General features: G+C 49.8%; 1 protein-coding gene across 3 annotated transcripts in view; it reads right to left on the bottom strand.

Moving 5' to 3' along the window:
* LOC144142021 (stomatin-like) overlaps positions 1–25908 on the bottom strand; it is a 120302-nt gene extending 94394 nt beyond the window's left edge. The window contains exon 1 of one of the 3 annotated variants that reach the window (XM_077673450.1): positions 25553–25908. In XM_077673450.1, coding sequence (XP_077529576.1) covers positions 25553–25718 — 166 coding nt within the window. In that variant the 5' untranslated portion in view covers positions 25719–25908. Of the gene's footprint in view, positions 1–17625; positions 17758–25552 lie in introns of those variants that run through there. The other 2 variants (XM_077673457.1, XM_077673462.1) reach the window with 2 other exon arrangements.
* Positions 25909–26513: the final 605 nt, after the last annotated feature.

Here is a 26513-nt window from a genome sequence, read left to right as displayed (position 1 = left end):
CGAAGCTGTTGTAGGTGAGCTTTGCCGGACACATAGTTACGTTTCAGCATAATTGTTTATTTGCACAGTTGCAGTGCCAGCCATGGCCGTCATATGCATCGAAGAGGTCGTCTTCTTCGCGGCAAATGCTGGATGTAGACTTCCACGAGCTCTTCATCATCGACTCGAGGCAGCGGTGCCGGGATGTGCAAGTCGTCTCAGGAAGGATTGGTACTCTCGTAGCCATGTCTCCAATTATCCGTAATGGCTTCTCTAGATAATGCGGCGGCCGCGGTGACCCCTCGGCGTCAGCAACGTTTATAGATACTAAAAACGTTGGGCGGCAGGGTGTCTTTTCAAATTAACCATTAGCCCTGGAGTTTTTTTTTTTTTCGCATGCGCGGTAGCGCTTGATGACAGCGCTGGAGTTTTTTTCGCCAAAGCCACTACGCATGCCGGGTACGCTCGGCTGTCACCGCGAGGCATGCCCTCACGAGGGTTCGCATTTTCTCGGTATTTTTTTCTGCAACACCGAACTTACGACTACTACAACCGCTCCGCGGTGGAAAAGGTGGTCAATCCTTCACCGCAAAAACAAAAAAAAAAACTGGGAGGTTTTGCCAAGATTCGAACCCTTGACCTTCAAAACAAAACCCAAACACCCAACCTTTTTTTATTAACGCTAACTTCGTTTATGCACGTTACGAAGAGTGTTATACGTGATCATACCTCGGCAAAGTTGGCGCGGCTCACTCAAACTCACTCACAATTTTTTTTTTCGAATCACCACTCACTCAAACTCAGACTCAATGATGAGCAGCACATCTGCGCTCACTCAAACTCAAACTCACATTGAGCGCAAAACTCAGAACTCACTCGGACTCAAAACTCAAAATGTACTAAAAGTTACTTATTTCTAAAAGTTACTTATTTCTGTTTCACGCGCAGCTATATACGACTAAGCATTTTTACAATGATTAGATACCATTACCTGACACAAAGAGCTCGTCGCCCCTTCCTCCTTGGGAACAAACTTGCGCACAATTAAAGCCACTTTTCTCACAGCCTATACACGATGTTGCCGCACTTAAAAAAAAAAAAAAAAAACTCGTGGAAAGGAAAAAGAAAACAGCAGAATTTCAAAGTGACCTGCTTCATCAAGACTGCAGATCTTTCTAAACACGAATGCGTGTTTTTGTATAATTAGTTTATGCTATTTGCTGGCTCTCAAGCTCGTTATCTCTTATCACGCCAGAGTGGTTTCTTCTTAATTAACTAACCCACCTGGCATTAAAAACGAAAAACAAACGGTCAACGTTCATTTACTGTCGAGATCGCTCTCTAGTACGAACGCATTGCGTTCTACGCACAACAGCAATGTACAAAATTGGCCGCGTATCGGCTCCTTTCGTTGCAACTGTCGTCAAAAGACGATAGCCTTTGTAGACATTTTCCAAGGAAATGCCCCCTTTGCTTTCCCGCTCACCTCTCATGCTGTTCCTGTTCCGTAGGCTCATCCCAAGGTAAACACACTAAAGGTTTGCTCAAGGCGATTTGAATTTACCGCCTTCCAGTGCTACAGGCCGGGTTCCTCTATGCCAGGGCTACAATACGGCGGAGACTCGCGTGAATTGAGGCGGCCGACTTCAAGGTTTATAGAACCGCGTTGCCGTGCTCCACGTGCGTTCCAAGCAGAACGTGGAACCTAGCTAGTGGAACCTTTCGTTGCTGCTGCCGCGTGATTTCTCATATGCCGCCAGGAGGTGGCGCGGGCAACAGCAGGCGGCGGTTTTGTGCAGTAGATGTAGAATATCATTTGTTATCGAAAAACCATTCATCAATGATTTTTTTAATAAAGGAACACTGTAAATATCCCTTTTGTATTAATTTTCGGTCTTATATTTACGTAATGTCTTGTTCATGTACAACAACATTGGCAAGTATGAGCATATAAACCGGGCTTAGACGCTAACATTTGGCTCTGAGTACACAAGACTATTGCACAGTATGCATTTTACTTTGGCCTGGTGGCTGAATAGAGTCACAGACAGACAGACGGACAGAGAGACAGACACAGACCAAAAGTTCTGGGTTTAAGTAGCCCAAGAAAGACTATCGTCTTAAAAAAAAAAAATCCCACATGCAGCCCATACCTACCCAGGGGAAAAACAATCCGCATGCGCGCCGCCTGTATAGAAGAGTAACACAGTCAAAGAGAGCATGCCGCCTCTCCAGGGAACTCAACAGCCGCCCTCGGGATTGAACAGCTGGGCAATCCTCATCAAGGGAATTGCCCGGCGGTTCTACTCGGGCATTGCGCCGTCCTCTACTTTTGTTTTTGCATGCTCAAAAACGAAAGCAGAAGAGTCACAGTGTAGATACCGAAAGACGCACCGAAAGCATTCCAGCTGTTCATCCAGAAGGCTCAAACAAAAAAACGAGGAAAGCGTACCCCAGCGACTACCTCGGGCTACCTAGTGGTTCCGTATGCGGAGAAGAAACAGGCGGAGCATTCGACCCCTAATATCGGACGACTATGGCACATAAGAGATGGGATAAACACACAAATTAAAATGGCATGTCTCCCGATCCTCAGGACTGACGGGGTTGGCTAAGTTTCTTTTCCCTCTACATGACGACCACGCGGCGACGAAAGAATCCGGTAAACATACTTCGAACAGCTTCGCGGTAAAGGAGTATACACCAACGAAGATAGGAACCCAACTGAAGCAAGGCGCTAAGGAGCTACAGGCTTTGCGAATGTCACATGACTGTACAAGAAAGCGTTAATGTATTATACGATTGAATGAGTATGAGGGATAGGTTCGCGTGCAGGCCACCCCCGCAATGTGATCTTCGCCAAGTCCTGATGCGAGAACCCTGAACAGCCTTTTAACCAACGACCAACCCCACACCAATTCACATGGTTCGACTTTTCCCCCTCAATACATGGATGCATTCAATTTATTAGGTAGAATGCTTTCCTTGTGCGAAACACTTTGCGGTGGGACAGTAGAGCATTTCTGCACGATATGGATGGTTTACGGCGCGGAGGTGTCGGGGACAGAGCCAAGTGCAAAAACAAAAAGTTTATGTAAATTATAATTTATAAATTATAATTTATAAATATAATTTATAAATATAATTTATGAAATATTTATAAAATATCATTTATAAAATAGAATGTATAAATTGAGAATTTCTATTATGCAACCCAAATATTGTAGTTCCCAGAGTGACGTAAAATATTTTATTTATATTTTAAGATGCGCTCGAAACTAAATGATCGTAACGATTGATGACGCGAGAGCTACCCGGCCAAGCAGCGTCATAAAGCCTGCATGTAGAATTCGTTACAGGTGGTGTCTAGGTAAATGGTGGTTAACTGAAATATCGGCATATAGTACCAATAATTTAATGATCAAAATATGAATATAAACGGATTAGAAGCATTAGACAAGTGAACCAGTGTTTTTCAGGATGCGTCGGGAAGCGGTTTTTGAGTTTGCTGATTTATCAGGGGAAGATCGCCGCATGCAGGATTGAGGGGCTTGCATTATGTGTGCGGTGATACTTCGCGCAGCTTCGCAAATATCATAATGGTCTGTGAATATGCAGTACATTTTCAGCCTTTTTAACTCATTTACATGCAGCTGCCCCTCGTAATCTACGAAAAAAATCGATATTGTGGGGTTGATAATTGGCCCCATTATAACCGCAAAACATTCGCCACCATACGGCTCCTGGAGTGAACTCCCCTTGACTTAACGGAGCAGAGTAGGTGAGCTTACTGCCAGACTAATTTCGCGGCATGTTTTGTGCTGTAACATGTTGCATATTTTTGCTAAACTGTCACGAAGTTACCAAAGTCAAAGCTATGATGTTTATTTGTCGGACCCTGGCATCGACATGCTCCAACTCGCAAAGGCGATGATCAGCATTAAAATTCCTGGTTAATATGAATTCTTCAGGCAGTTTATGACATTCGTAACTCACGATGTATGAGCAGATGTGATTACAACGGGCCCAATCTACCAGAGGCAAGTGCACAAACTACCACCGCACCTACAAGAATTGGCTGAAAGCATATCCGATGAAGTGCAATAACCCTTTTAAGAACAATAGCCACAACATCAGAGGATTGCGTGCAGAGGACTGTCCTTTTAAAAACCACATATTCGGAGAAATTTTGCCCGTTTAGTGTTTAAATGGGTCTCCTGCAGACGCATTAAACCAAGCGTGTATTCTGGAAATGTTTTGTAGATGTTCAGATTTCCTACTAAAGACCCTACATTTACAGGGAATTATGCCTTCATGCGTACCATTTTTTTTTTTGTGTTCAAGAACAGTTGTGTTTCTGGTGCTTCTTATGTTTCTTGCGTCTCGCGTTGCGGCTACGGAGAGGGGGGGGGGGGTGATTTTTACTGTTTTATTTTGCACTCAGGCGAGCGGAACAGCTCCATAGCCGCCATCCATCTTCCCAGTGGGTAAAGCCCATCATCGCTGTCGGTAACAACATTGACACGGAGGCTCGGGGACCACGGTGTCACCCCCCCCCCCCCCCCCCACCGCTACCAAGTTCTGGAGGCTTCACCACCACATTTGAACAAGGTGCCCCGGCCAGGGGGGGGGGGGGGGGGGGGGAAGGGGGGAGTAGAGAATTTTTGTTCACCTGGCATCGAACTCACGCAAGGACATAAAAAATGATGGCAGCCTTGTTCAGAAAGATTCTTTTTGGTGGCTTGAAAACACCTCCACAGCCACAGAGACACTTAGCCACGAACAAACTAACCACCAAGCAGCAAGTGAGGATATCTTCCTGCGAGACACACCGAGAATAGCAAGGGTCTAGTCAAGTTTCAGGGCTATGGGACGCGGTAAAAGGCTTCTAGGCTGGCTAAGTTGATTCCGTGGCCTGTCAAAGGCCACTGCTTTCCTGTGCCCTCAACGGGCAGCTGAAGCGAGGCTTAAGTAATGACCGTTCATGTCGCTCTTCGGCAAAACATTCGCAACCAATTGCTCCACCACAGGCGCACTGGACTGGGCCGAAACCGGGTGACATTTAACAAGAATCCGTAAACTCAGTAGTGAATATATCCCCTCTAGCTGCAGGGAGAAAGGAATGTCAATTCACCCTATAGTACGGACAAATACTTCCCGGGAATTATTCCAGTTAGTTGCACGGTCACCTTCCCTTTGCCAATGCTAAAGCTTCGCCGGTGAAGCAAAATGAAAACCATTATGCCCAGTACATCAACGGTTTTTTCATGCAATGCTAATCCTTCCTGCCTAAAACGCGGTGTTCTGTCTAGGTGGCTACGGCGCTGCGCGACTGAGCACGAGGTCAAAAGTTATATTTATGGCCCCTGCGGCGGTTTTCCTGGTGGAGGAGAAAAAAAAAACATACATCTGCAATATAAGTGACACAATGTACAAACATATGTGGAGCAATGCTTTAAGCTTTGCCCCCACAACTGAATGCGCGAAATCGCAAGGCAAGCGAAACAGAGGCAGAGGTGGGAAGAGGCAGGCCCACCGAAAACACGTCAAAACGGCACTTCCGACCAAAGGACCATGCCTGCGGGTAGCTCTCGCCACTGTGCTACTTTCTTGTGAGACTCGCCACGCAGGCAGCGCTGTTCGGTTCCCTTGTTCATGCGCACTTTTACGTGCGCTATTGGCCTTCTAAGAAAGTTCGTGAGAATGGTGAACAAGGTTTACTGCAACGTGGCTCCCTGCGTGATTATCCTCGTACTGGCATGTTTAATAGCGTACGACGGAGCGATAAGGAGAGCAAACATTGCGATATGCGGGTTACATTAGCAGCGAGTACTTTTTCTAGCATTTCAAAGACAGCAACGACAATCAGCGTTTATATCTTATGCGCGGAATACTAATTCTGGTAAAGCCACATGGCCAAAAAAGGCCAAAACCTGGCCAAGAAAAGTGGCCATAAGAATTATTGAACACGTCGTTTATAGGCCAAGCATATCTAAACTACTAAGTTTGGTGGCAATGTTCATACTTGTCAACATTGACGCGCAGAAATGAATCATTAGGCATACTTTAGAAAGACATGAATACATAAGGGATATTTGCATTGTTCTTGTAATTAAGAATACATGGCTGGTTGAATATTGCGATATCAAAGAAAAAATACGCCTTGAAAAAAATGATTTCACCTCAAAATACAAGAAGCGCTCGCGGCACTCCCCCGTGAAGTGTTCCAAGTTCAAAAGTAACAAATGGTTCCACTCGACCGCGCGAGCATTGGAACACGGCAAAATTGAATGGACTTGAGCAATGCTCCACTGTATTTATAGTGGGAGGAGCGAAGCGGCTGTGGAAGAGCGTGAGAGGTGGGCGCAAAAGAGAAGAGCGATGTTTACATGGCATGAACGGCAGAAGACTATCGTCTTTCGACGACGTTTGCTGCGAAGTGAGCAGACACGCGGTTAACAGCGAAGCTGTTTAGCGAATCATAATTTTTCGTGTCCGCAGTTAAAAATACCGAGAAATTGCCGAGCGCGCGCACGTGAGAGCGGGCCTCGCGGCGACCGCCCGGCAGTTAACAAAACCAAGAAAATGCCTGGCGCTCGTCTCTGCATGCCTCGCGACGACTGCCCGGCGTCCCCGGCGCACGTTTGTCCAGCGAAGCGTACCCACTTAGGGAGATGGGACAAGAATGCGGCGACCGCCTAGCAGTTAACAAAACAATGAAGATGCCTATCGCTCGTGCGTGGGTGCCGTGCGACAACTGCCCAGCGTCCCTGACGCACGTTTGTCAAGCCAAGCATACCCACTAATGAAGATTGGCCAAGATTGGCCAAAAAAAAATGCAGCGGTCGTTGTAATCATGACAACACTTGCTCGGATCGAGAAAGACGTCATAGCGTATGCCCTTCTAAGGCGATGTCCAATGAATATCCCTTCCATAAAATGACAGAAGCTCAAACTTATAGCAACAATGCCGGAGTAAAGGTCGTTTCGGCAGCGAAGAAGATGCAAATCGGCTGTAATCGTGCACTTAAACCTTCGTGATGGTGGGGAAGGTTGCGTAAAGCTTCGTTACCTTCAAGTCTTAAGTATTAGTGTGAGCTTGCTTCATTTTTTTCATGATCCACCGTAAAATAAGGATAACGATTTAGCGTTTGCTTAAATCTTAACGCGGGAAAGTTTGGTTTATTTGTTTTTCGCCTGGAAAAGAAAAATATCCACTGACCAAAGTAAATCGGTCTGATCATCGGACAACACCGGACCCAACCGTCAAACATATATAGTACAAACTAAAATACCACAACGTATACTTAGCGACTCGGAAATGAGCACTTAAATTAGTAGCCAACACTGACTAATTACCTTACGAGGTCTAAGTACAGTGGGCCATGTTCAGAAATTTTGCGGCTGATTTACCCGCTTTTTTAGCAATATTAGTGTTTCCAAGTACGTTTCCCCTGGCACTAACCTCCCCGCTGATTTTCGAGTCTAGGCGGCAAATTCAGCAGTGCTACACTTAGGTAACCGCTGGCATGTTCAGCCTGTACAACCTGTGGGCCAAAAAAGCGAAAATTCAAAATAAAACCTGAAATTGGCGAAAAACAAAATTGAAGGTTGACATGGCATGAAACAACATCGAAAAACAGCCCGTCTACATTACGGTAGGTGGCGCGGGGGCCGGAACACTGCGTTGTTATTTTTTTTTTTCTGTTCATCCGGACATTTCAGGCAAATAAATGCTTATGACTTCTTTTAAACAGTTAGCTACCAGATTAGGTCGGTTCAACGGCCCACTGCTGTCGTAAACAAGACTTCGAGTAATTACTTTCAGTTCCCATCAATAATACAAATCTAAGCTCTCTCCTCTATAGACGCCATCGATAGCACCGAATATGCCCGGTATTCAATTTGTTAAGCCTCCGGCTGTTCCTTTAATTTCGCTTATTCTTAAAATATTGTATTTTATGAATCACAGTACATCTCAGTGCTGTGAAGCTAGCTTAACTCGACAGGAAGCTAATGTTCAACATGGCCAAGTTTGAATGGGGGCTTCTCCGAACCCAGACATTCATAGCGCTCTCACTCTACAGTGCCGCTGGCCCGACCACCGCCTCATTTTGGTGCTGTACAGTTGCTGGCGACTGAGGGCATTGAGTTTTGTCGTCGGTTCATAGGCAGGCTGTGAACGAATTTACATGGGGGTGGCAGACCCCTATTTTGGTGTGGAGTGCTCCAGCCACCGTGGGAGCCTTCCTGGTATAGTCGCACCTGTCCAGTGCAGCATTGCTGGAATCTGGGATCTTTTTACAAGACGAGGCACCACCTGTGGATGCACCACGGGCGGTCACTGTTACTCAGGAGTGCCCTTATGTAGTACTGCAATATAAATGAAAATAACATACTTTTGATCAAAAACACGTACAGCCATGGACAAATGAAATACGAACAAGAAAATCTGAACCAAGAGACACAAAATTGAAAAATACTCTTCGTTGAGCTTCAATAATGGCGCATAGAAAGCCACAATTCCAAACTTTGTTTTTGTAAGTAGGCCACGCATCATTTTAAGTTGCACGGGAGAAATTCCGCAATTTGTGCGTCCTGGTTCATTTTTCGCGTTTCATTAATCCATGACTTCTAGCAAAGTAATTAGGTTGGCTAGGAGACCTTCCGCAGTAATACGCCATCTCACACGCCGATACTACAAGAAAACATCGAACTGAATTATTAAATAAACGGCATTTGAAATTGAAAAAGAAGCTACAGGGCATGAAACCACGATAAATCATGCCATATGTTTACTCAGAGATACGTATAGTATGCTCGATGCGGCCAGTCACAAAATTTAATTGGCACGAACCTCTCTTGACATATCATGCCACCTCCAAGGCTCGCTGTTTGTTCACGATCAGTTGATGCGTGCTAAACGTGATCGCGATCCGTTAAATCCCGCCCCGCATATGTGAGGGTGTGTCATCACAGCCAACCAATCGATGAAAATGTGACGCGAGGGAAATAGCACTTCAAGACAAACCTTCCTCTCGAAAAACTTCCGCGCAAAATGTAAAAAGTCAACATGGCCAACACATTCCAGGCTATAAACCTGATGCGGTAATTTTTTAACATTTATAAATAACAGCATACCCTTTAAATCGTCCCAAAATATCGCCGGAGCACGTCGATACGCAGCTTGACCGAGTTTGACTTCGCCTGCAATGCGATTCCGTCGCTGGCGGCACAACGCTTCATCCGAGCATGATAATTGCCGCTACACACTCTGGTCATTCTTAGCCACGCACTCATCAATGCTCAAGTGAAGCTTATCTGCGTCGTTTATTGCTGCCCATTTCCTTCCTCGCCTTTAAATGCCAAACAACGAATTAGCACATCCTAAATAAAAAAAACTGCCATATCTCCGCGCTTTATACCTCTTCCAGTCGCCCCACCACGAGGATTCTGCAGTGTGACCATGGCGTCGTTTCTTCTTCGGTAGCGGGCCGGCGTGCACAGACAATTCCAGGTGACTGGTAGAACACACCACGAGCAGCAATGACAACTCCACCATCCAACGTTGTAAAACCCCGCTCCCGAATCGCCAGTGACACGGCGCTCCTCGCAGCACGCTGTTCCCTCCTAAGCGAGCCTCAGCGAATTATGGGCGCTCGCGGCGTTTACCCTATGTTTAGCAACAGCGCGAGGCATGCAGTTCCACGAGAGGGCTTCCTAGCCTTCGCTCGCCAACGTTATTCCCGTGACTGGAGCCGCACGCGAAAGCTAAGCGTGCGACACACGCGCAACCACACGCCATCGTGTTTGCGCAGTCGGGACCATCGGAACACCGAACTGCGGTGCCGGCTGACCTGGGTCGATCCGGGTGGGCTGCGTACAGCGGGCACGTGGGGGACAGCGCATGCCAGAAACGTGAATAGGAATGCCGCTCTTGGGTGTAGGTTAAACCAACGACGGGAATAGAAAGGCTTGTACACACGTCATAACGGGATAGTAATCTTCGTGAAACTGTTTCGCCCTCCAATACACGGAGCATGTTGTGATTCGTAGGTGAATGTGAATACCATTCATCGGCACAAGAAATGTGATTGCACACTCGGTGGTTCCATATGGGCTCATTTTGTGACTGCAGGAACCACCAGGCGAGCAATTGTAGCACAGTGACCTCTTCTGAACAAATACCGCGCCCTATTGAAAGGTGCAGACTGCGGGTTGTGGTCGAATGAATGGATGAGGCCCATCTCCACGACCACCCGCAAAGGTTCCTCTACTGCCGCAGAAAAGAAACGCCGGGCTAGTTGGTGCGAATTCGCAAACAGAAGTTTAGCAGCGCGCTCAACACGGGCAGAGGAGCAGAAAGTATACACACGGCTCACTACCGTAACCACGACTCTCTCTGCACTTCGACTGCCATGCGCAACTTGGCGCTTGGTCCGAGTTTACTTTTTTCTTTTTTGGTCGTCCAGAGCTCGCCGTCGCTTCCTTCATAACGCTTTTTTGTCTGTGACACTAAATCCAGGTTCCGCGTCTCCACACCTCTCCGCAAGGATGACGACATACACCCAAGCACACTGGAGGATGGCTACCGCACATTTGCATTACCCAAGAGTGGTACTAGTCCCTTTTAATTAGTATGACACGTTACAAGAAAACACAATTTACTGATTCCTATTGAGGTTAAGTTAGCCAGAATTTTTATTTCTCCACTGAATGCAACAAATGCGAGAAACTTAAGGGCAGTTTGAAGTTCACCTGAATAGCGAATGTTGCTGAGTGAGTGCCTGTAGTTACGCGTTCCTCGACACAGTCCCCGACCAGCGTCTTCGAAAGGAGCCGATTTTAACAGCCGAGCTGTTTAAGCTTCAGCTTGGTCCAGCGGCGTAAGCAAAAAATACCAATAAAAAAACTGCACTGCCTGTAAAGGGTGCACCACCGCAGATTGGGTATTGCAACAGTGAAGCCGGCTTTTGCGCCTGCTCGAGCGCACGTCAGTCACACACGTGAAGTGTTCTTCCTCTTACCCGCCGCGGCGGCTCAGTGGCTAAGGCGTTGCTCTGCTGAGCACAAGGTCACGGGTTCGATTCCCGGCCGCGGCGGCCGCTTTTCTGATGGAGGCGAAAAGCAAAAAACGCCCGTGTGTACGAGATTTCGGCGCACGATAAAGATCCCCAGGTGGTCAAAATTAACCCGGAGCCCTCCACTACGGCGCGCCTCATCGCCTGCGTTGCGTCGGCGCGTTAAACCCCACAATCAGTCTGGTCTTCCTCTTCCGTCTCCGTGTGTGTGCGTGTGCGTGTGTTCGTGAGAGGGGGATCGCCAACCGACGAGCAGACTAGCGCCTCATGAACTAGCGAAAGGCTTGTTCATGAACAGGCCATGAACGTTCATTGACCTGTATTATGACGTAGGCGGACTCCCGAGTTTGCGCACTAGCTGGAACACTGAAAAAACATTGCTTCCCCTCTCAGGTTTCCGAACCATGGACCTCTTGATAATCAAGCGAACACAGTGCTGCTAGAGATGAGGGGCCCCTGGGTTGCCCGACTTGTTCAGGCCCGCAGGTCCCAACTCGGCGTGGTGTCGGACTAGAGACTCGAGATGACTACGCAGGACGGAACTGCAGAGGAGGTTTGTTTTACATTGTCACAATCGAGACAGGAGTACAAGGATAACACAAATACAGTCATTTAAATAGAGTTCGTATTTCCCAGATCCCTGGCTAGGGAATTTAGCTCTACGAAAGTTGTCCAATCAGGTGGGCAGGTGACGATACTTGAACCGTCCACGACATGAGGCGGGTCTGATGTACACGGGCCACTCGGTCGCTGGAAAGGGAGAATTTCCACGTCATCGAACATGTCTTGTGCCGGAGTTGCACCACTACGCGGAAGTCTTTTGGAGGCCCCGTGAGAACGGAATTTCAACTCGCCTCCCAGCATGTGAAGATGAGTGACCTCATCCTCTCGCCGATGCTTGGAAACCGAAGACCTTGGCCGCTTGAAACAGCAGTTTCCTTTCTATAGACTCTTCTATCGGCCGGTTATGAAGGAAAGAAGCCACCCGCAGCGTCCGGCGAACCGAGGGTAGAAAGCTGCCACTTGATACTGCCGCCGTCGCCTTTGGCGCCAGCGGTTCTCGCCGCCTCGTGTCTCCGGGTGACTCATGCACGTACATTTTGCTAGAGAGCCTGCGAGGAATTTCTCCCGGGCCCGCTTTGGCCGATCCTAACAGTGCCAAGCCCGGTATTTTCTGTATGCAGACTTGGAGGTTGTGACTGAGCATGGTACGTTGCTGTGGGCGCCACGGTTGTTAGGACGCGCCGCACGTTGGGTAGATTAGCGCGTGTTTTTAATGGGATGGGATGATGTCATGGAGACATTCAAGTCAATAGCAGTATACACCACGTGTGCTATTATGTCGGCTTGTGTTGTATACCTTTCAGGTATCCAACAGAATTGTCTAGCGGCAATTTACGGTTCCCTTTTTTTTCGTGGTCAAGTTCACGGCGCGAACCCTTTTCTTCTTAACAGCGTATGTCAACTATAGAAACTTCCAGTTAATATGAACAATGGGGAGCAGGAGGAGGAGGAATAAATGTTTATTCCACGAGCGCTGGTGCTGCTGTTAGGGCACCCGCCCGGTGGGGGGCGTCCCTAGTTCGGGATGCCCTGGCCTTGGCTGGCAGTCCAGGCCCTCTTCACCAGTATATGCTGGGTCCCAGGGTCTGGACTTTTCAGGCAGGCCACCCACTGCTCGTAATAGGGGAAAGGGTTGGGGGGTAGGCCTGGGGTTTGTCCGCACTCCCATACTTGATGGTATAGCGTGCCCGGCAAGGGACAGAAATTGCAGGTGGCCGAAAACACACTGGAGACAGCTGGCTGACAATGCGAGACACGTGAATTTGGTCATACATTACCATACGCATTCAGGAGATCGGACTCTGCTGAAGTGCTGGTACACACCAAACAGGTAACCAACACGAGGAATCGATCCTACGTCATCGGGCACAGCAGAACAAAGTCTTAGCCACTAAGCCAGGGCGAGAATTATATGTCGGAATAGGAAGTCTAAACTGGTAGAAAGTTCAAGTTCAAATTAGGTGCCGAAGCGACACCTAGGCAATGAGGCGCGCCGTGGTTGAGGATGTTCAGGTACCAGAGTGTGCGGACCAGTGATGGGTGTTAATTTCGAAATAAAGCCGAACGAGCTGCGCCAGAGGCCCTTCGTCTTCGAGATGGCTTTCCTGAGCAGCGCTTCCTTCCGCTGCTCGAAGACCACTCTCCGCGCTGCTTTCTCGGCCGGCTGAGATTCCACGCATCACTACGGCCACGCAGTTCCGAGAACCCACCCCCGGTCTGGGCTGAAGCCGGGCTAGCCGCGTCTGAATTCGACAGCGAGCGCGCATTGCCCTTTGCACGCGATCAGCACAGCGGGCGGTCAGAACGCTCGCCTCTTCGGCCTTGTCTCCCACCGATGTCGCTCCAGGGCGACAGGGACACGAGGCTACGAACATTCGGCGTCCCCCCGTAGCAGAGGTACGCGAGAGTACAGCACGCGACAATGCCTACGGATCAATTCAAACAACCTGGGGCCAGATTTGAAGTGCGCCAAAGTCCCGACATAGACGTTTTCGTTATAAACGCGGAGCGTTGCTTAGTCGCACGATGTCCCTCGACCGTCGGCGGCGGCGTCCACACGCTCCCTGCGCATGCGCGTCGCGGCGAGGCGCAGGTGCGCGTCTCTCCCCCGTACCCTCCTCGCTCTCAACAACAGGTGCAGCGTTGTTGTCCGTCCGCACCCCTCCCCCTACACTATACAAAAAAATAGTTATCGGCGCCTGGTTTCGATCCCACGACCCTGTGGGCGGAACGCGAGGTACATGGTGCTCTTCCCACTGCGCCACAAAGCCGACACAGAATCAAAGGCTACGAACGCGCCTTATATCCTTGACTCATTCAAACTACGTCAAGAAGCTGCTGATACAACGCATTCACTACCACCAACTCCCCAAACACTAAACGTTAACGCAATAATAATTAATAGTAATAAGCAAGAATAGTTAATACATTCACTACCACCCCACCACCACCCCCCAAACACCAACGTTAACGCAATACACCCACCCCCTACGCGACGCATTTACTCGAGTCCCCCCTCGTGGGGAGATGGGCCCAATTTTTTAGCCTCCGCCAGAAAAACTCCTCTGCGGCCGGGAATCTGACCCCAGAGCTCGTGTTCAATCGCCCAACGCCTTAGGCATTTGGCCACAGCACGGCGTTTTATTTGGTTGGTAGTAGTGGCGGCGGTGTAGTAGCAGTAATAGTATGGGGTAGTTCTATAGAATCAGTGGCATATCAGATTGTTGTTGAAAAACTTAACGGCAGAATTCATCTCCGGTGGTTGTCCTCAATGCGAAGTCTTTATAGGCTCGGGCGAATAACTCGCTATTATCACGCAGTCAGCCGCATTTAGGGATCCCTGGATACTTGCAGGGAAAAAATTATGCTAGTTCCAGTACTGCGAGTGTGAGCAGAGCGGATGTGGTTCGCATTTAATAGTAACGTTTGCTTGACTCTTCGGGCCGTGGTGCACCCTGACATGATGATGAATAAACTTCAAACATTCCTCCCTTTGTCCAAGCAACTTTTAATCTTCAAGTCGGTGATGGATTGGCGGATAGAGGTTAGACAGACTAATGACCGGCCAGCCCGACACCGCAAAGTGAGTCAAGTGACCAAAGAATGCTTCACATTAGAAATCAACGTCGAATATGCTCCAAGGATGGTCCTCGGGCTGTTTCAACGTATCGTGGCACTTGGTTGGTGTCCAATCATGTATAATGTCCTCCCCCAGCCCCGTTCTCAACCCTGCTCCCCCAGACACACCCCCTAGGACATGCTGTGGTCCCCCGCACCTATCCTCGTCGGCGCAGTTCTGATGTGCGCGTTTAGAAGACAAATGGGTAGACTGCGCACGTTGACTAATAACAGCTGTGACGGCCGCGATAAACTCGACGAAACTTCAGTCATCACTGGCCCATCTGCACATTCGGCCGGTCGGTTCTTCCCTATCGCACTCTCCTTTTTTTTTCTGTTTGCACAGATTGGAAAGGGTGACGGCTCGACGTATGCAAGGTCGCGAAGTGACCAGCAAGCAGTCGCTTTTCGTCCCTTCGCGACATCGCAGCCCCTCGGTAACGAATACATTTTCCTCGCCGTACGATGCCCGTCACAAACTGCGCCAATCATGGCAGCAAGTCGGCTGGCGATGTGCAGTAACCAGAAGCCAAAAGTTTGTTCACTTCCGCCATTGCAATGACAGCGGCCCCGGAAGGCAAAGCGATTTTAATGCGCATATATTCGATTATCCTTCCATTGTCCAACGCACATATTTGACGGAATCAGGGAACAACAGGGGGCTAATCAGTGCGCAGAAATGTGCTGCCATGTAGAAGCAAGCAGTATCTGTGGACAGCGACATAAATGGAGAGGCGGTGGACGGGCTTCCCTACCTTCTTGTTGCTGTATAGGCGCAGATTGTATATGATCAATAACCTTCATGCGGTTTGACGGTGTCGGAAACTTCTGCGTATATGAAAGGAAGCAACCTTTGCGGGTTATGATGGGGGTGTTGTTGCGTGAAAGTATAAGTGCGTATTTTTGACGCCAATATGTGAAAAAGAGCCGGCATGATGCCATTTTTTTAAAGCGACAGCTGTCTTAGTGAAACCGATGGCGTCCTGCCAGAAAACTAAATTCATTTCCCCATAGACTGGCTGGTCGACCGAAAAGCTGTGATAAGATCTCTGGACACACGGGGCGTGCGTGAAACCGAGCTTCACATCGTGTCAAAACGGTTACTTGAAAATTGCGAAAAAGGGACAAATCCATATAAGACAATGCACGCATCGATCGTGGAGGCGTACAATAGCGTACATTTATCTCATAAGCCACGTATCGGCATACATTAAAGGGGTACTGACACAAAATTTTGATGGCGAGATAACTTCGGAGATAGATTGGTGTGAACACATATACATCATCTGCAAAATATCAGCGGCGAATACAGCCTAGAACATATTTAAAATCAATTTTGAAGTGTGCGAAACGCAACCGAGCAGCCCGCAGAGGACCACACGCAATCGACATTCCGAGGATATTGTGTAAATAAACAACATCCAAACACGTCACGAGTTTGTGTTTGCCGCTTCCGCACTGCCGGCGGTTTTCGTCGGCTCGTCCGGTTGGCCGCTCAAATCGGAGGGCCGGAGGGCGGAGCTTCTGCGCTCCAGAACGAACGACCCGATCGTTGGCGGCGGAGGCGCCGTGATTTCGTCAGCTCGTCGGCTGCAGCTGCCAGCGACCAAAGTTCTACAGCGATTCCAGGCACTCTCTATCTATTACTTTTTATTTACATTGGATGCGAAAACGCGGCGGAGGCACGAAAAGCCCACTGAGCAAGCCGCACGGTCGCTGTGCAGGCGGCGGCCACGGTCGCGAAGTGGCCCAGGCCGGCGCAGGTAGCGCGAGTGATAGCTTGTTAACGCTGCACGAAATTGTCCCCAACTCCCAACTATGGCAGCTTATATGAGAAAGGAGTTAATGATGCGATGGCGGGTTGCATTAAAAATTGCCATCTGCACCGCTTACGAGAGCGGCAATCGAATATCCACCGGAGTGCTAAGCCGAACACATCTGTAGGCGGACCTGTAGGCAGACCGGCCGGCTGCCCCCATGCGCGTCTTCCCACCCGCTGTCTCGAGCCTCGCACGTAGTTCTTTAGCCGCGGTAGCATTTGCACTCGCAGCGCCTGCGTCACGTCCACGGTCGCTTTTTAATTAAGTGGCTCGCGAGATCAGTACGTGGGGGTATTCGCAGAAACTGCCGGCGATGCGGATTCGACAGTGCTACGGCAGCTCTGCTCTGTTATATCCCTCCTACGGTCACGTGGTCAGCTTTGTTCACACAAAATCCATCATTTCGCGTCACCCGCTGAAACCGAAACTGCGACTGGCCGCGAAAATTCCTCTAATTTAACAACCGTCGCACGTTGAAGCAAATGAGGTTTCTACAGGTTATAAGTAGGTCACTAGCTACTTATCGCAACAAAAAAAACACAAGATGCAAAATTTTTGTGTCAGTGCCCCTTTAAGATCGTCTGTAGATGCGTTTATTTAGTGCACAAAAATCGCCGCATGCGTTCGTTCTTCATTTGCGATTTTGGTCCTTGAAGCTTCGACGATCGATTGGACGCACTTTCAGAAAAGTTGGACGCACTTTTAGCGAAGGCTTTGACCCACTTTTGACGTAGTTGTCATGTTAGAAAGCTTTAACGCGTCGCTTAACTTTCATTAGGAAGGGATGGTAAAGTTTTTTGCTCCTCCTTCCGAAACCCACAATGCTTACGGCACTGTTTCCGGTCAGTAGCACATGATTTCTACCTGTTCTTGTGGCGGTAGCACGATAAGCATTTTGATACTTGAGGACAAGTGTATGCTGGAAGCACGAAGAACGTCTAACGGGAGTCGTACACAGAGCGGGCAACATCACATGATTGCCAATCGTAAGTATGAACCATGCCGCCTGCGTTGCGGGACGGGCACGAGTCGTAAAAACTGTCAAAATGCACCGGCGGGCTTACTTTCAGAGTACACCAGACGTGGCGAGCCCACTGAGATGCCGGAAGAACCACAAACAGCGGGGGTCACCCGCTTTCCACCGGCGAGCTCCATGGCGTCTCGCGTCCAGGGACAGCTGAATCAGGGGCCGTGGCAGAATGAAGGCGGCTGCGGCAGGTGCCGTGTCCCGACTCAGGGGCACGGCAGGGCGGAAGGCGCTTCACGGGAACTGTACGAAGGCGCGGAGGAGCTGCGTGCGAGTGCTTCGAAGAGCGACGCGGAGATAGATAACCGCGAGGAGAGTGTCCCTGCGAGCTAAGGAAAGGGGCCGGTTGTCTGTTTTCCCTTCGTATTTTGCTTTGTTCGGCCAGCACGTGCGAGGAAGGCCGCCGCGGCACTAATGGTGAATGCACGCGCGCTGAGATGCTCCGCGGAGAGTTGAGCTTTGGGCGGAAGCACAACGGAGACTCACTAGCGCAATCGCGCGCAGTCGTCCAACACCCGCGCGCGCAAATTAGGGGGAGAAAGCCACGAGCGAAGTAGCCAGGCGCCCGTGCCGGTATCCCATCTGACGGACCTCCTTCAAGCTCCACTGTCCGATGCAGGTGCCGACGCTCTGGCGACTGCAGTCCACAATCTTCCCCTTGAACTATTATTCGTCCCTGAAGAGCGATAGGAAGACAAAATGCGCATGCCTGGTGTAGATCATGATGTTACCGTTAGATGACCAAAGATGTGGCATTGGTGGCTATGTTACCTGTGGCAAGTTTGTCTTTAAATGTGGCAATTCTATGTAAATAGTATCGCATTGCTACAGAAAAATGTCGTCGTGGCTTTCCATCTTTCCGCCCCCAGCACGTATCGATTTGCTGGGATATGCACAAAGCGGTGGGTTGTCTCACGCCCTCGAAGAGAATCGGCGAATCTCGGCTTCGCTGAAAACTACCCAAAAACACACAGGTACAAATCACTTCGTTCATTGTGGTCGAAATGCGACGCATTATTGCGCCAGTAGCAGTTACATGCAGAACACGTGGAGACAACAACAATGCATTGCGTAAAGAACCTCTGCTACGTTGTCACAGCACGCTCCAGGTTGTTAATTTCAATTTTTGCAGTTTCTGTGCTCAACTCTGGCCTTTGTTTTAGGCAGTTACACGCAACGTCGAGAACGTCCATTGTTAGCCCGTTCGTCAGCCACGCACAACCCACGGGTCAATTCCGGGCAGCGACTAATATGCGATCAGTTGCATTTGGATTTAATATGCGAGCAGCCGAAAACGCCCACACAAATATTTTAAACCTGCTGGGAGGATGTTTTACCAAAAGCGGCACGAAATAATGGGCCACACGGATCAGTAGCAGCTCCACTGACGAGACGGCGCTGGGCTTATCTCCAAACGGGCGTGCCGTGGCCATATCACCGTCCCGGCACGACGAAGAGACTCCACCGGGAGCCGGGCTTCGTTGCCGCCTCGCTTCGGTTTGCGATGTGATGCTTAACTAAAAGAATAGTTTCGTTTTTTCATTCAAAAAACAGCTAAGGACGCCACGTACGCTGAGAAGTCAATGCTTCTCCGGCCAAGTCATGAAGACCTAGCAATAGGACTTTATTCGCAGGCCGCATTGAAGTTTTCCCATTCCAATTCCCACTTGAGAATGTTCCCGTCATTGCGCAGCCCTATTGCTAGGACGGTGGCAACCTTGCTACAAGATGTACTCCGGAATAGGAATATCGCGATACATGCGCTGAAAGACAAGTGCGCATACTGAGGTACAAATCTGTTTGATATAACGGGATATTTTGAGATAATTCCGTAAATGAAGAAAAAAGTAACCGAGACTGCAGATATATAACTGTCGATATTACAGTAATTTAATATTTGGGCAAGGTAATCCCGTGTGAACATATTATCAATCTCCTAATGTAGGAGATGGGCTATGAGATATGCGCACAGACCTAGTATAAGAATACATTATTTCACTTGAGAAACCCCACCTCAAGAAAACTATTTTGTCGTTTTTTTATTAGCGTCAGCTCGGTCTAACTATCAAGACTCGCGAACAAAAGATATCTTTGCATCGCTGTGGACGAGCACAAGATCACATTGTAATGAATAAATACCGCCTTCATGGTAGGAAATTCCTGGATCGTTCGAATATCTCAGACTATGAACGTAACGACAGACCTTTGTCGCATGGATACGTTTTGTGAGAAGAAAAAGAGATAGCACCAGAGAAGAATATTCCCAGCGCAAAAGCTCCACAAAAGGCCACTTAAAGGGGAGATGAAGATAGAAACAATCCCGGGCCATTTCCACAAACGTGATACCTGGGGATGGGCGATGCATGCCCTGAATAAGTGTATCCTTGGCGCCTTGGCATTTTTGCAAACGGGGATGAAACCGATTGGGGGCAGAAGTATACAGCATTGCTGTAAAAATTGTGTCTTTGAAGCACGAAACGTTGTAGCGCGAGGCGTAAACGAGTGTCCCGGTGTTGAGTACCGTGACTACATGAGACGACGGTCACGACGACGACATGAGACACCGAAAGCCGGAGCCCCTAAGGGGCTTCGCCCCTAATACAACCTTGTTCCAGTTTGAAAGAACTATAGTTCGGTAACTCACTCAGCTCTACTCCAGCCGCGAAAGAGCCTTTTTAAACTAAAATAATGCAATAAATACTGAAACACGCCGAAATTTCGAGTAAGTGACGTAATACCGGCAGGAGATACGTATTATGGGCTGGCACTAAAAACACTTAAGTGTGTTAACCACACGTTCGCATTCAAGTGATACAATTAAAACAGAAGTAAGGGACTCACTACAATCGCCAGTCATGCTTCTTGGTGGTGGAGGGTGGCGGCCGCCAATCGCATCGATCGTGAAGGCGTACAATAGCGTACATTTATCTCATAAGCCACGTATCGGCATATATTAAAGGTGTACTGACACAAAATTTTGAAGGAGCTCCTTGAAAAATCCCCGGAAAGGGGCTTGGGAGTCGCCACTTTCATGTCCTTAAAATCTCGATTGTTTGTTTGAAGTTTTAGATGAAATTGGTGTCTTGTTATCAGGACAGAGCTGTCTTCTTAATAAACGAACCCTGTATTTTGCCTTCATGGCCCCTTAAGATCCCCGCCGGAAATACACACGAGCTCATTTTTTAAGCTAATGTTGAAGTACGTCACACACAGCATCCATGTAAAATCAATACAACCGAAACTTACTCCACTACAGAAGTGAAGTACATTTGACAAATGTATTTCGACACAAATATACATACCATCGAAAGTATCTCGAAGGTACTGTTCTACGATAGCTAAATTTCCTTGCCGTGAATCCCAAGGAAGTTCAAAAGAGCGTCGAAATAAAAAAACTCGCCGATTTTGTTCGTAACACTAATGGCGAATACCGTCTCAATTCACTGACCAAAAGACGGAATATAACTCAAAAGAAAGTTATAAAGAGCACTTCATCAATACTCATAATTCTCCGGATGTGAACTTCAGCAGAGTTCCCGTGATGTGTTGAGCACCGATTCCTTTTGTCGCGATGAACAAACGAATAGGCCATGCACTCGCAAATGTAGACGAAGAAGAGGCGCCCACACCCGCTCGTTTCTCCAAGCACACAGTATTGCGCATGGGTTATTTTTGACGTTTTCTACGTTAGCATGTTGTCTATAGACGGGATCATGTGGACGACATTGCTAAACATTGTGCCGTGCGCCGAGCGGCCTGGCTCCGTCACTGCTGCCGGTTGCGCCACTGGATGAGGCCAGCGCGGTGCGTGCATGATAACCCCTTTCCAAGTGGCTCTGCGCATGCTCACGTCTAGCAGAGCGGTCATTTTCTTGTTCGACACATGCGATCTAAAACGCTTCGCCGTCCCTTGGGTTTAGAAGCCGCGGCTTCCGACACCGACGCCGGCGTTCTCACTTAATCGACCTTTGAATGTTTCCGCATTACAAAAACGAAAATATATAGGTTCGCACGCCGTCTCCTTCGGTCTTTTTGCAGTCTCTGCGCCGTACCCAACCTGCAGTTGTGCCTGCACCCCACGCTTTTAGGGGCGAAGCCCCTTTGGGGTGGTGCTGTTGGCGTCTCCTGTCGTCCTCGTCGTCTCATGTAGTCAGTGTACTAAAACACCGGGACACTCGTTTGCGCCTCGTGCTGGAGCGCTTCGTAAACCGTACTAAAAAAACACCGGAACACTCGTTAACGCTTCGCGCTAGACAGTTTCGTGCTTCAAAGACAAGAGACTTTCACAGCAAAGCTGTATGCTTCTACCCCCCCCCCCCCCTTAAAAAAAAAAAAAAGTTTTCATCTCCGCCAAGCGCCAAGAATACACTTATAGACTGCATGCTTCGCCCCTCCCCAGGTTTTGGAGATGTATCGCGATTTTTTTTTAGGACACTCGCCATTTAAGAGTGGCGGACATCAAGGTGCCAACGCCTCCATCCGTGGCCACTTCAAACCGTCGTGACTTGCCGGTGTTTGTGCATTCTCGCAGTTTTAGTGCGAAAGCACTACGTAGCTCTTTCTGAAATGCAGCAAAACGTGCGAAGCGACATGCCATATACATATATGGGAAACCAAGTTTAACGTTCGTCCACCACGTCGCAACTTTGAACTCACCGACATAACTCAGTGAGAAAGAAGAATTTTTTAGGCGTCACCATTGATTTTTATTTGTATATTGTACACACACCTGTAAATAACGTAGCCACGAGGTGAACCCCGGACTGCTTTCGCGCCTTCAGCTTCGCAAGTATTCGCTACAGTTAGAATTTCGCAACGTCGATGCCGTTGCGGAAGCCCCATTCTTCTGATTAAGCTGTAACGAATGCTATCCCTCCTCCGCGAAACGTGATTCTACGTCCGCAGCTTATTTCGAACGTAATCGCATTGGATAAGGGGCTGCCGTTAACAGAGTTACGTACTTTCCCCGCGCGAATGGTACCCCCTCCCTAAAAGTTTCATAGCGTAGCAACTTCGTCCACCCGACGACCGGGCAGCGCTGTACTGCGGGGCAGTATGCTAAAATGGGCGTTAGTAGCTACATGCATATGAAGCACATTCTAGTGATGAAGTCGTCGGCACGGCTCGTTTATCGTTCAGCTCTGGACAAGAAGGCTGACCGCTGCAGTTCCCTATTTAACTCTCTCTCTCTTATCTCTCTCTGTCGTTTATCGCCGCACGCTGGTAGCAGAATATGCCTTGTGCATGTGCGGGTGATACGGTCATCATTGGCCTGTTCGTCGACGCTTCGCAAGGCTACTTCTTAAACTAGCCAGCCGTACTTCTTAAACCTGTGCCCCAGTCTCAACGGCAAATGAGTTAATGCAGTTCTAGCAAAAAATAAAGCAAAAAACTACTGGAGCCAATCGAAACTTTTGGATTCGAATGGGAGGGAGGGTGGGTCGAAGGCCACTCTTATAAAAATGAAACTGCTCGTTCGCTGCCCCAAATGAAAGTCCCGCACACTTTCTTTGCAAAAAAGGGCCCATCTCCCCGCGACGGGGACTCGAATAAATGCTTCGCATAGGGGGTGGGTGTATTGCGTTAACGTTTAGTGTTTGGGGAGTTGGTGGTAGTGAATGCGTTGTATCAGCAGCTTCTTGACGTAGTTTGAATGAGTCAAGGATATAAGGCGCGTTCGTAGCCTTTCATTCTGTGTCGGTTTTGTGGCGCAGTGGGAAGAGCACCATGTACCTCGCGTTCCGCCCACAGGTAGTGAATGCGTTGTATCAGCAGCTTCTTGACGTAGTTTGAATGAGTCAAGGATATAAGGCGCGTTCGTAGCCTCCCATTCTGTGTCGGCTTTGTGGCGCAGTGGGTAGAGCACCATGTACCTTGAGTTCCACCCGCAGGGTCGTGGGATCGAAACCAGGCGCCGGTAAGTATATAGTGTAGGGGGAGGGGTGCGGACCTGTTGTTGAGAGCGAGGAGGGTAGCGTGATGCGGGAGAGGAGGGGTGGGGGAGAGGGCGCACCTGGAACGGCTGTTGCGGACGCCGAGGCACGCCAACGCCGGGTGACATCGTGAGTTAAAGAAATGCTCTGCATTTATAAGGTCGAACTAAAACGAACAGCAGCCAGACGCTGAGACAGGCCTGTTTAAAAATATGGAGATTGCCGCTTCCCACCCATTTTGACGTTATCACCATTGCGTAAACAAAATCATCCGGCCCTCTTCAAGTAGTCCCGCCTTTATATTCTGGCGTTCCATACCACGTGCGCCGTAAGAAGCCCTTTGATAGGCACGGCACTACCCACAGTGCCTTATTCGGCAAAGCCCCGAACACGCACGTACTATGCGCAGAGGTGATGGAGCGACAACAAAGGACACCCGCGAGGTCGAGCAAAAAGGGAGAGCCCAAGTGACAGACGATGACATATGGACAGGGGGGATTAAAAGAAATACGAACAGCGGAGCACACAGCCTCCGACGCATGCCGCACAGTCTGGCTGCACTGCCAGTGCAGCCAGACTGCGCGCAGACTGCCCGCATGCGCGCAGTTTACTGAGTCAGTAAACTGCGCGCATGCGTATTTCTTTAAGACCGTTTGAGAGCGTGGCCTACTGTTAGTGTGAATGCTTGATAAAGAAGCGACGCCGGTAATTCCTTTTGAGGCATCTGTTCATGCTTTGTTGCCACTGAGCACTCTCTTATCTACTATATTCGGGTGCAAAGCGCGCAGCAGGCTGATCATCCTGCTCAGTGGCGACGCAGCGTGAAAAGGTGCCTCAAAATAAACGCCCGGCGGCGCTTCTTGATCAAGCATTTCTTATAAATGTAGGCCACACTCTCACACGAGCTCGAAGAAGTGCGCATGCGCTCAGTTTACTGACTTTGCAGCCAGATGGTTCAGCATGCGTCGGAGGCTGTGTGCTCCGTTGTTCGTATTTCTTTAATCCCCCCTGTACAGTCAGTATGCGTAGCACATGTGGGGGTGATGTAGCAGTGAAAGACGGGCGAGGTTAACGTGCAATTCAGCGAGTGTGGGAAGGCCTGCACCCACAGCAGGCGAGAGTGACGAACATAGACGCGCGCACAGCCGTACACAAGCTCGAGCAGACGACAATCACTCGACGTAACGGGTCGTCTGGGCGTCAAGTGCCGTGCCGCCTCACACTGCAAGCCGGCAGACGCTCACGGCGAATGGGCGGGCTCCTTTCGGCGCGTTCAAATTTTGTCAGTACTTCTTTTCTCAGCTTTTCAGTACCACACGCCCACTCGCCCGACCGGTTCCTTCGTCATCGGCACGCTAGATTTCGGCGCCCGGACGCCCACTCAGCATAGCCGAAACACGGCCGCTCGATGGATCGAGCGGCCGTGGCCGAAATCACGCATGCCGGCTTCCCTCGTTCTTCCCGGCCGCTTCGCGACCCCAGGCGCTGTTCACCCGCAAAAACGAAACCGAGAACTTGGGCACGCGACGGCGCGCTACAGCCCGCGACAGCGCGCCATAATATGCGGCATCCGGTGGGGGCGCCGACGACTCTGAAGTCCACCTAACGCATACAAGCAATCACAAGTCGCACGCCCTCACGCCCGTGTTTTCCTTGCAGCCAGGCAGCACTTCATAAACGCGCGTCAACACAAAAGCGCCATACTGGCGACGATGCAACAAGTGGAGCAGGCACACGACGCCTGAAACGTAGTCGCCCCGGAGCGGCAACGAGAGCAGAGGGAGCGGTGGTTTTTGTTTGTTTGGTCCATCCCGAAACAGGCGCGTGAAGTTGAGCCGTCATAAAAGTAAGTCGCGGCGGCTTCCAGACACTGCAGCGCGTCGTTAAGAGTCGCCGTCTATGTATAGTCCCCGCCGATGAGGTCCCGAGGGTTCTTGCAGCCAATCGCGTGGGTAAAAACACAGCGTGCGAACCGGGCGGAGTGCAGGAACACAGAGAAGGAAGCAAACAGTGCCCGAGGAGGCCACTCACCCTGGGTCTGGTATCCCGTGATGTGCTCCTTATCCATGTCGCCGCCGATTTCCACGTTGCTCTCGCTGGACGACACCGGGCGATACTCGGAAAGCAAATGCGATGCACCTTCACCTGAGCTCGGTTTGCCCCCCCTAACGCCGACTCCGGTGCCCTCTTGTGACATGAAGGCGGCTACTTTTCTAACCTATCTTTTTTCTCTCCTCTTCCTAGCTTTGCCCCAACAGTGGTGCGGGGAAGGGGACTGTAACGAGGCTTTTGTTTTCCTGCGCACGCGCCCTTCTATCCCGGCGTCATGCGGTGCAAGCTCGCGTCTGTTTTTGCGCAAGTGCCAACTACTCTGCCGGCGGCGCTCGGCGAGTCCCGCGTGGAGAGAACCGGGGCTCCGGAGAGGACGAGTGGGCGAGCGGGACAGGGGAGAGGGTGCGAGCAGGATGTATTGGACGCGATGTCGAGAGGAGCGAATCTACGCGTGCCGGCAGTCTACGGCGAACGCTTCGGAAGACCGACCAAGCGCCTCTACGTCACTTCCTTCGGCGTGCCGAGAGCCGAGACACGGCTCGACTGTTTTCCCAGCGCACCCGACGCTTGGCCACCGCATCTCCGCGGGAGCTCATTCGGCGAAGCCCGTAGACTTGCCCTTTGAGAGCATCGGCTGCGTGTGGCTTCAGCCGCCGCTTTTATCCTCACAGCCCTCCTCCTTTATATAGCCATTACGACCTCTCGGCGTTTCTTTTGCGTCTCTCCAGACTACGGCATCTTTTGTGTGTTTGGTTGATTGCCACCCGCTGTTTTGTTGGGGACGCCGTTTTCTTGCCCAGTTCGGGCGAGGGCGACGGCTTGACGCCGCGAGCGGCATATGATCTGACCTAGAGAAGCGCGGCTGCGTGCACTTGTTGCGCGTCTCGCTCGCAGCTATGCAAACTGCTGCGCGCTGGGTGTGCAGATGGCGAATACGAAC

Source organism: Haemaphysalis longicornis, unplaced genomic scaffold (genome assembly GCF_048455015.1).
Source record: "Haemaphysalis longicornis isolate Haplotype H1 unplaced genomic scaffold, Haemaphysalis longicornis Haplotype H1 scaffold_1, whole genome shotgun sequence".
Classification (NCBI taxonomy): domain Eukaryota; kingdom Metazoa; phylum Arthropoda; class Arachnida; order Ixodida; family Ixodidae; genus Haemaphysalis; species Haemaphysalis longicornis.
The sequence above is the reverse complement of the archived record's forward strand: the minus strand, read 5'-3'. Positions and strand labels throughout refer to the sequence as shown.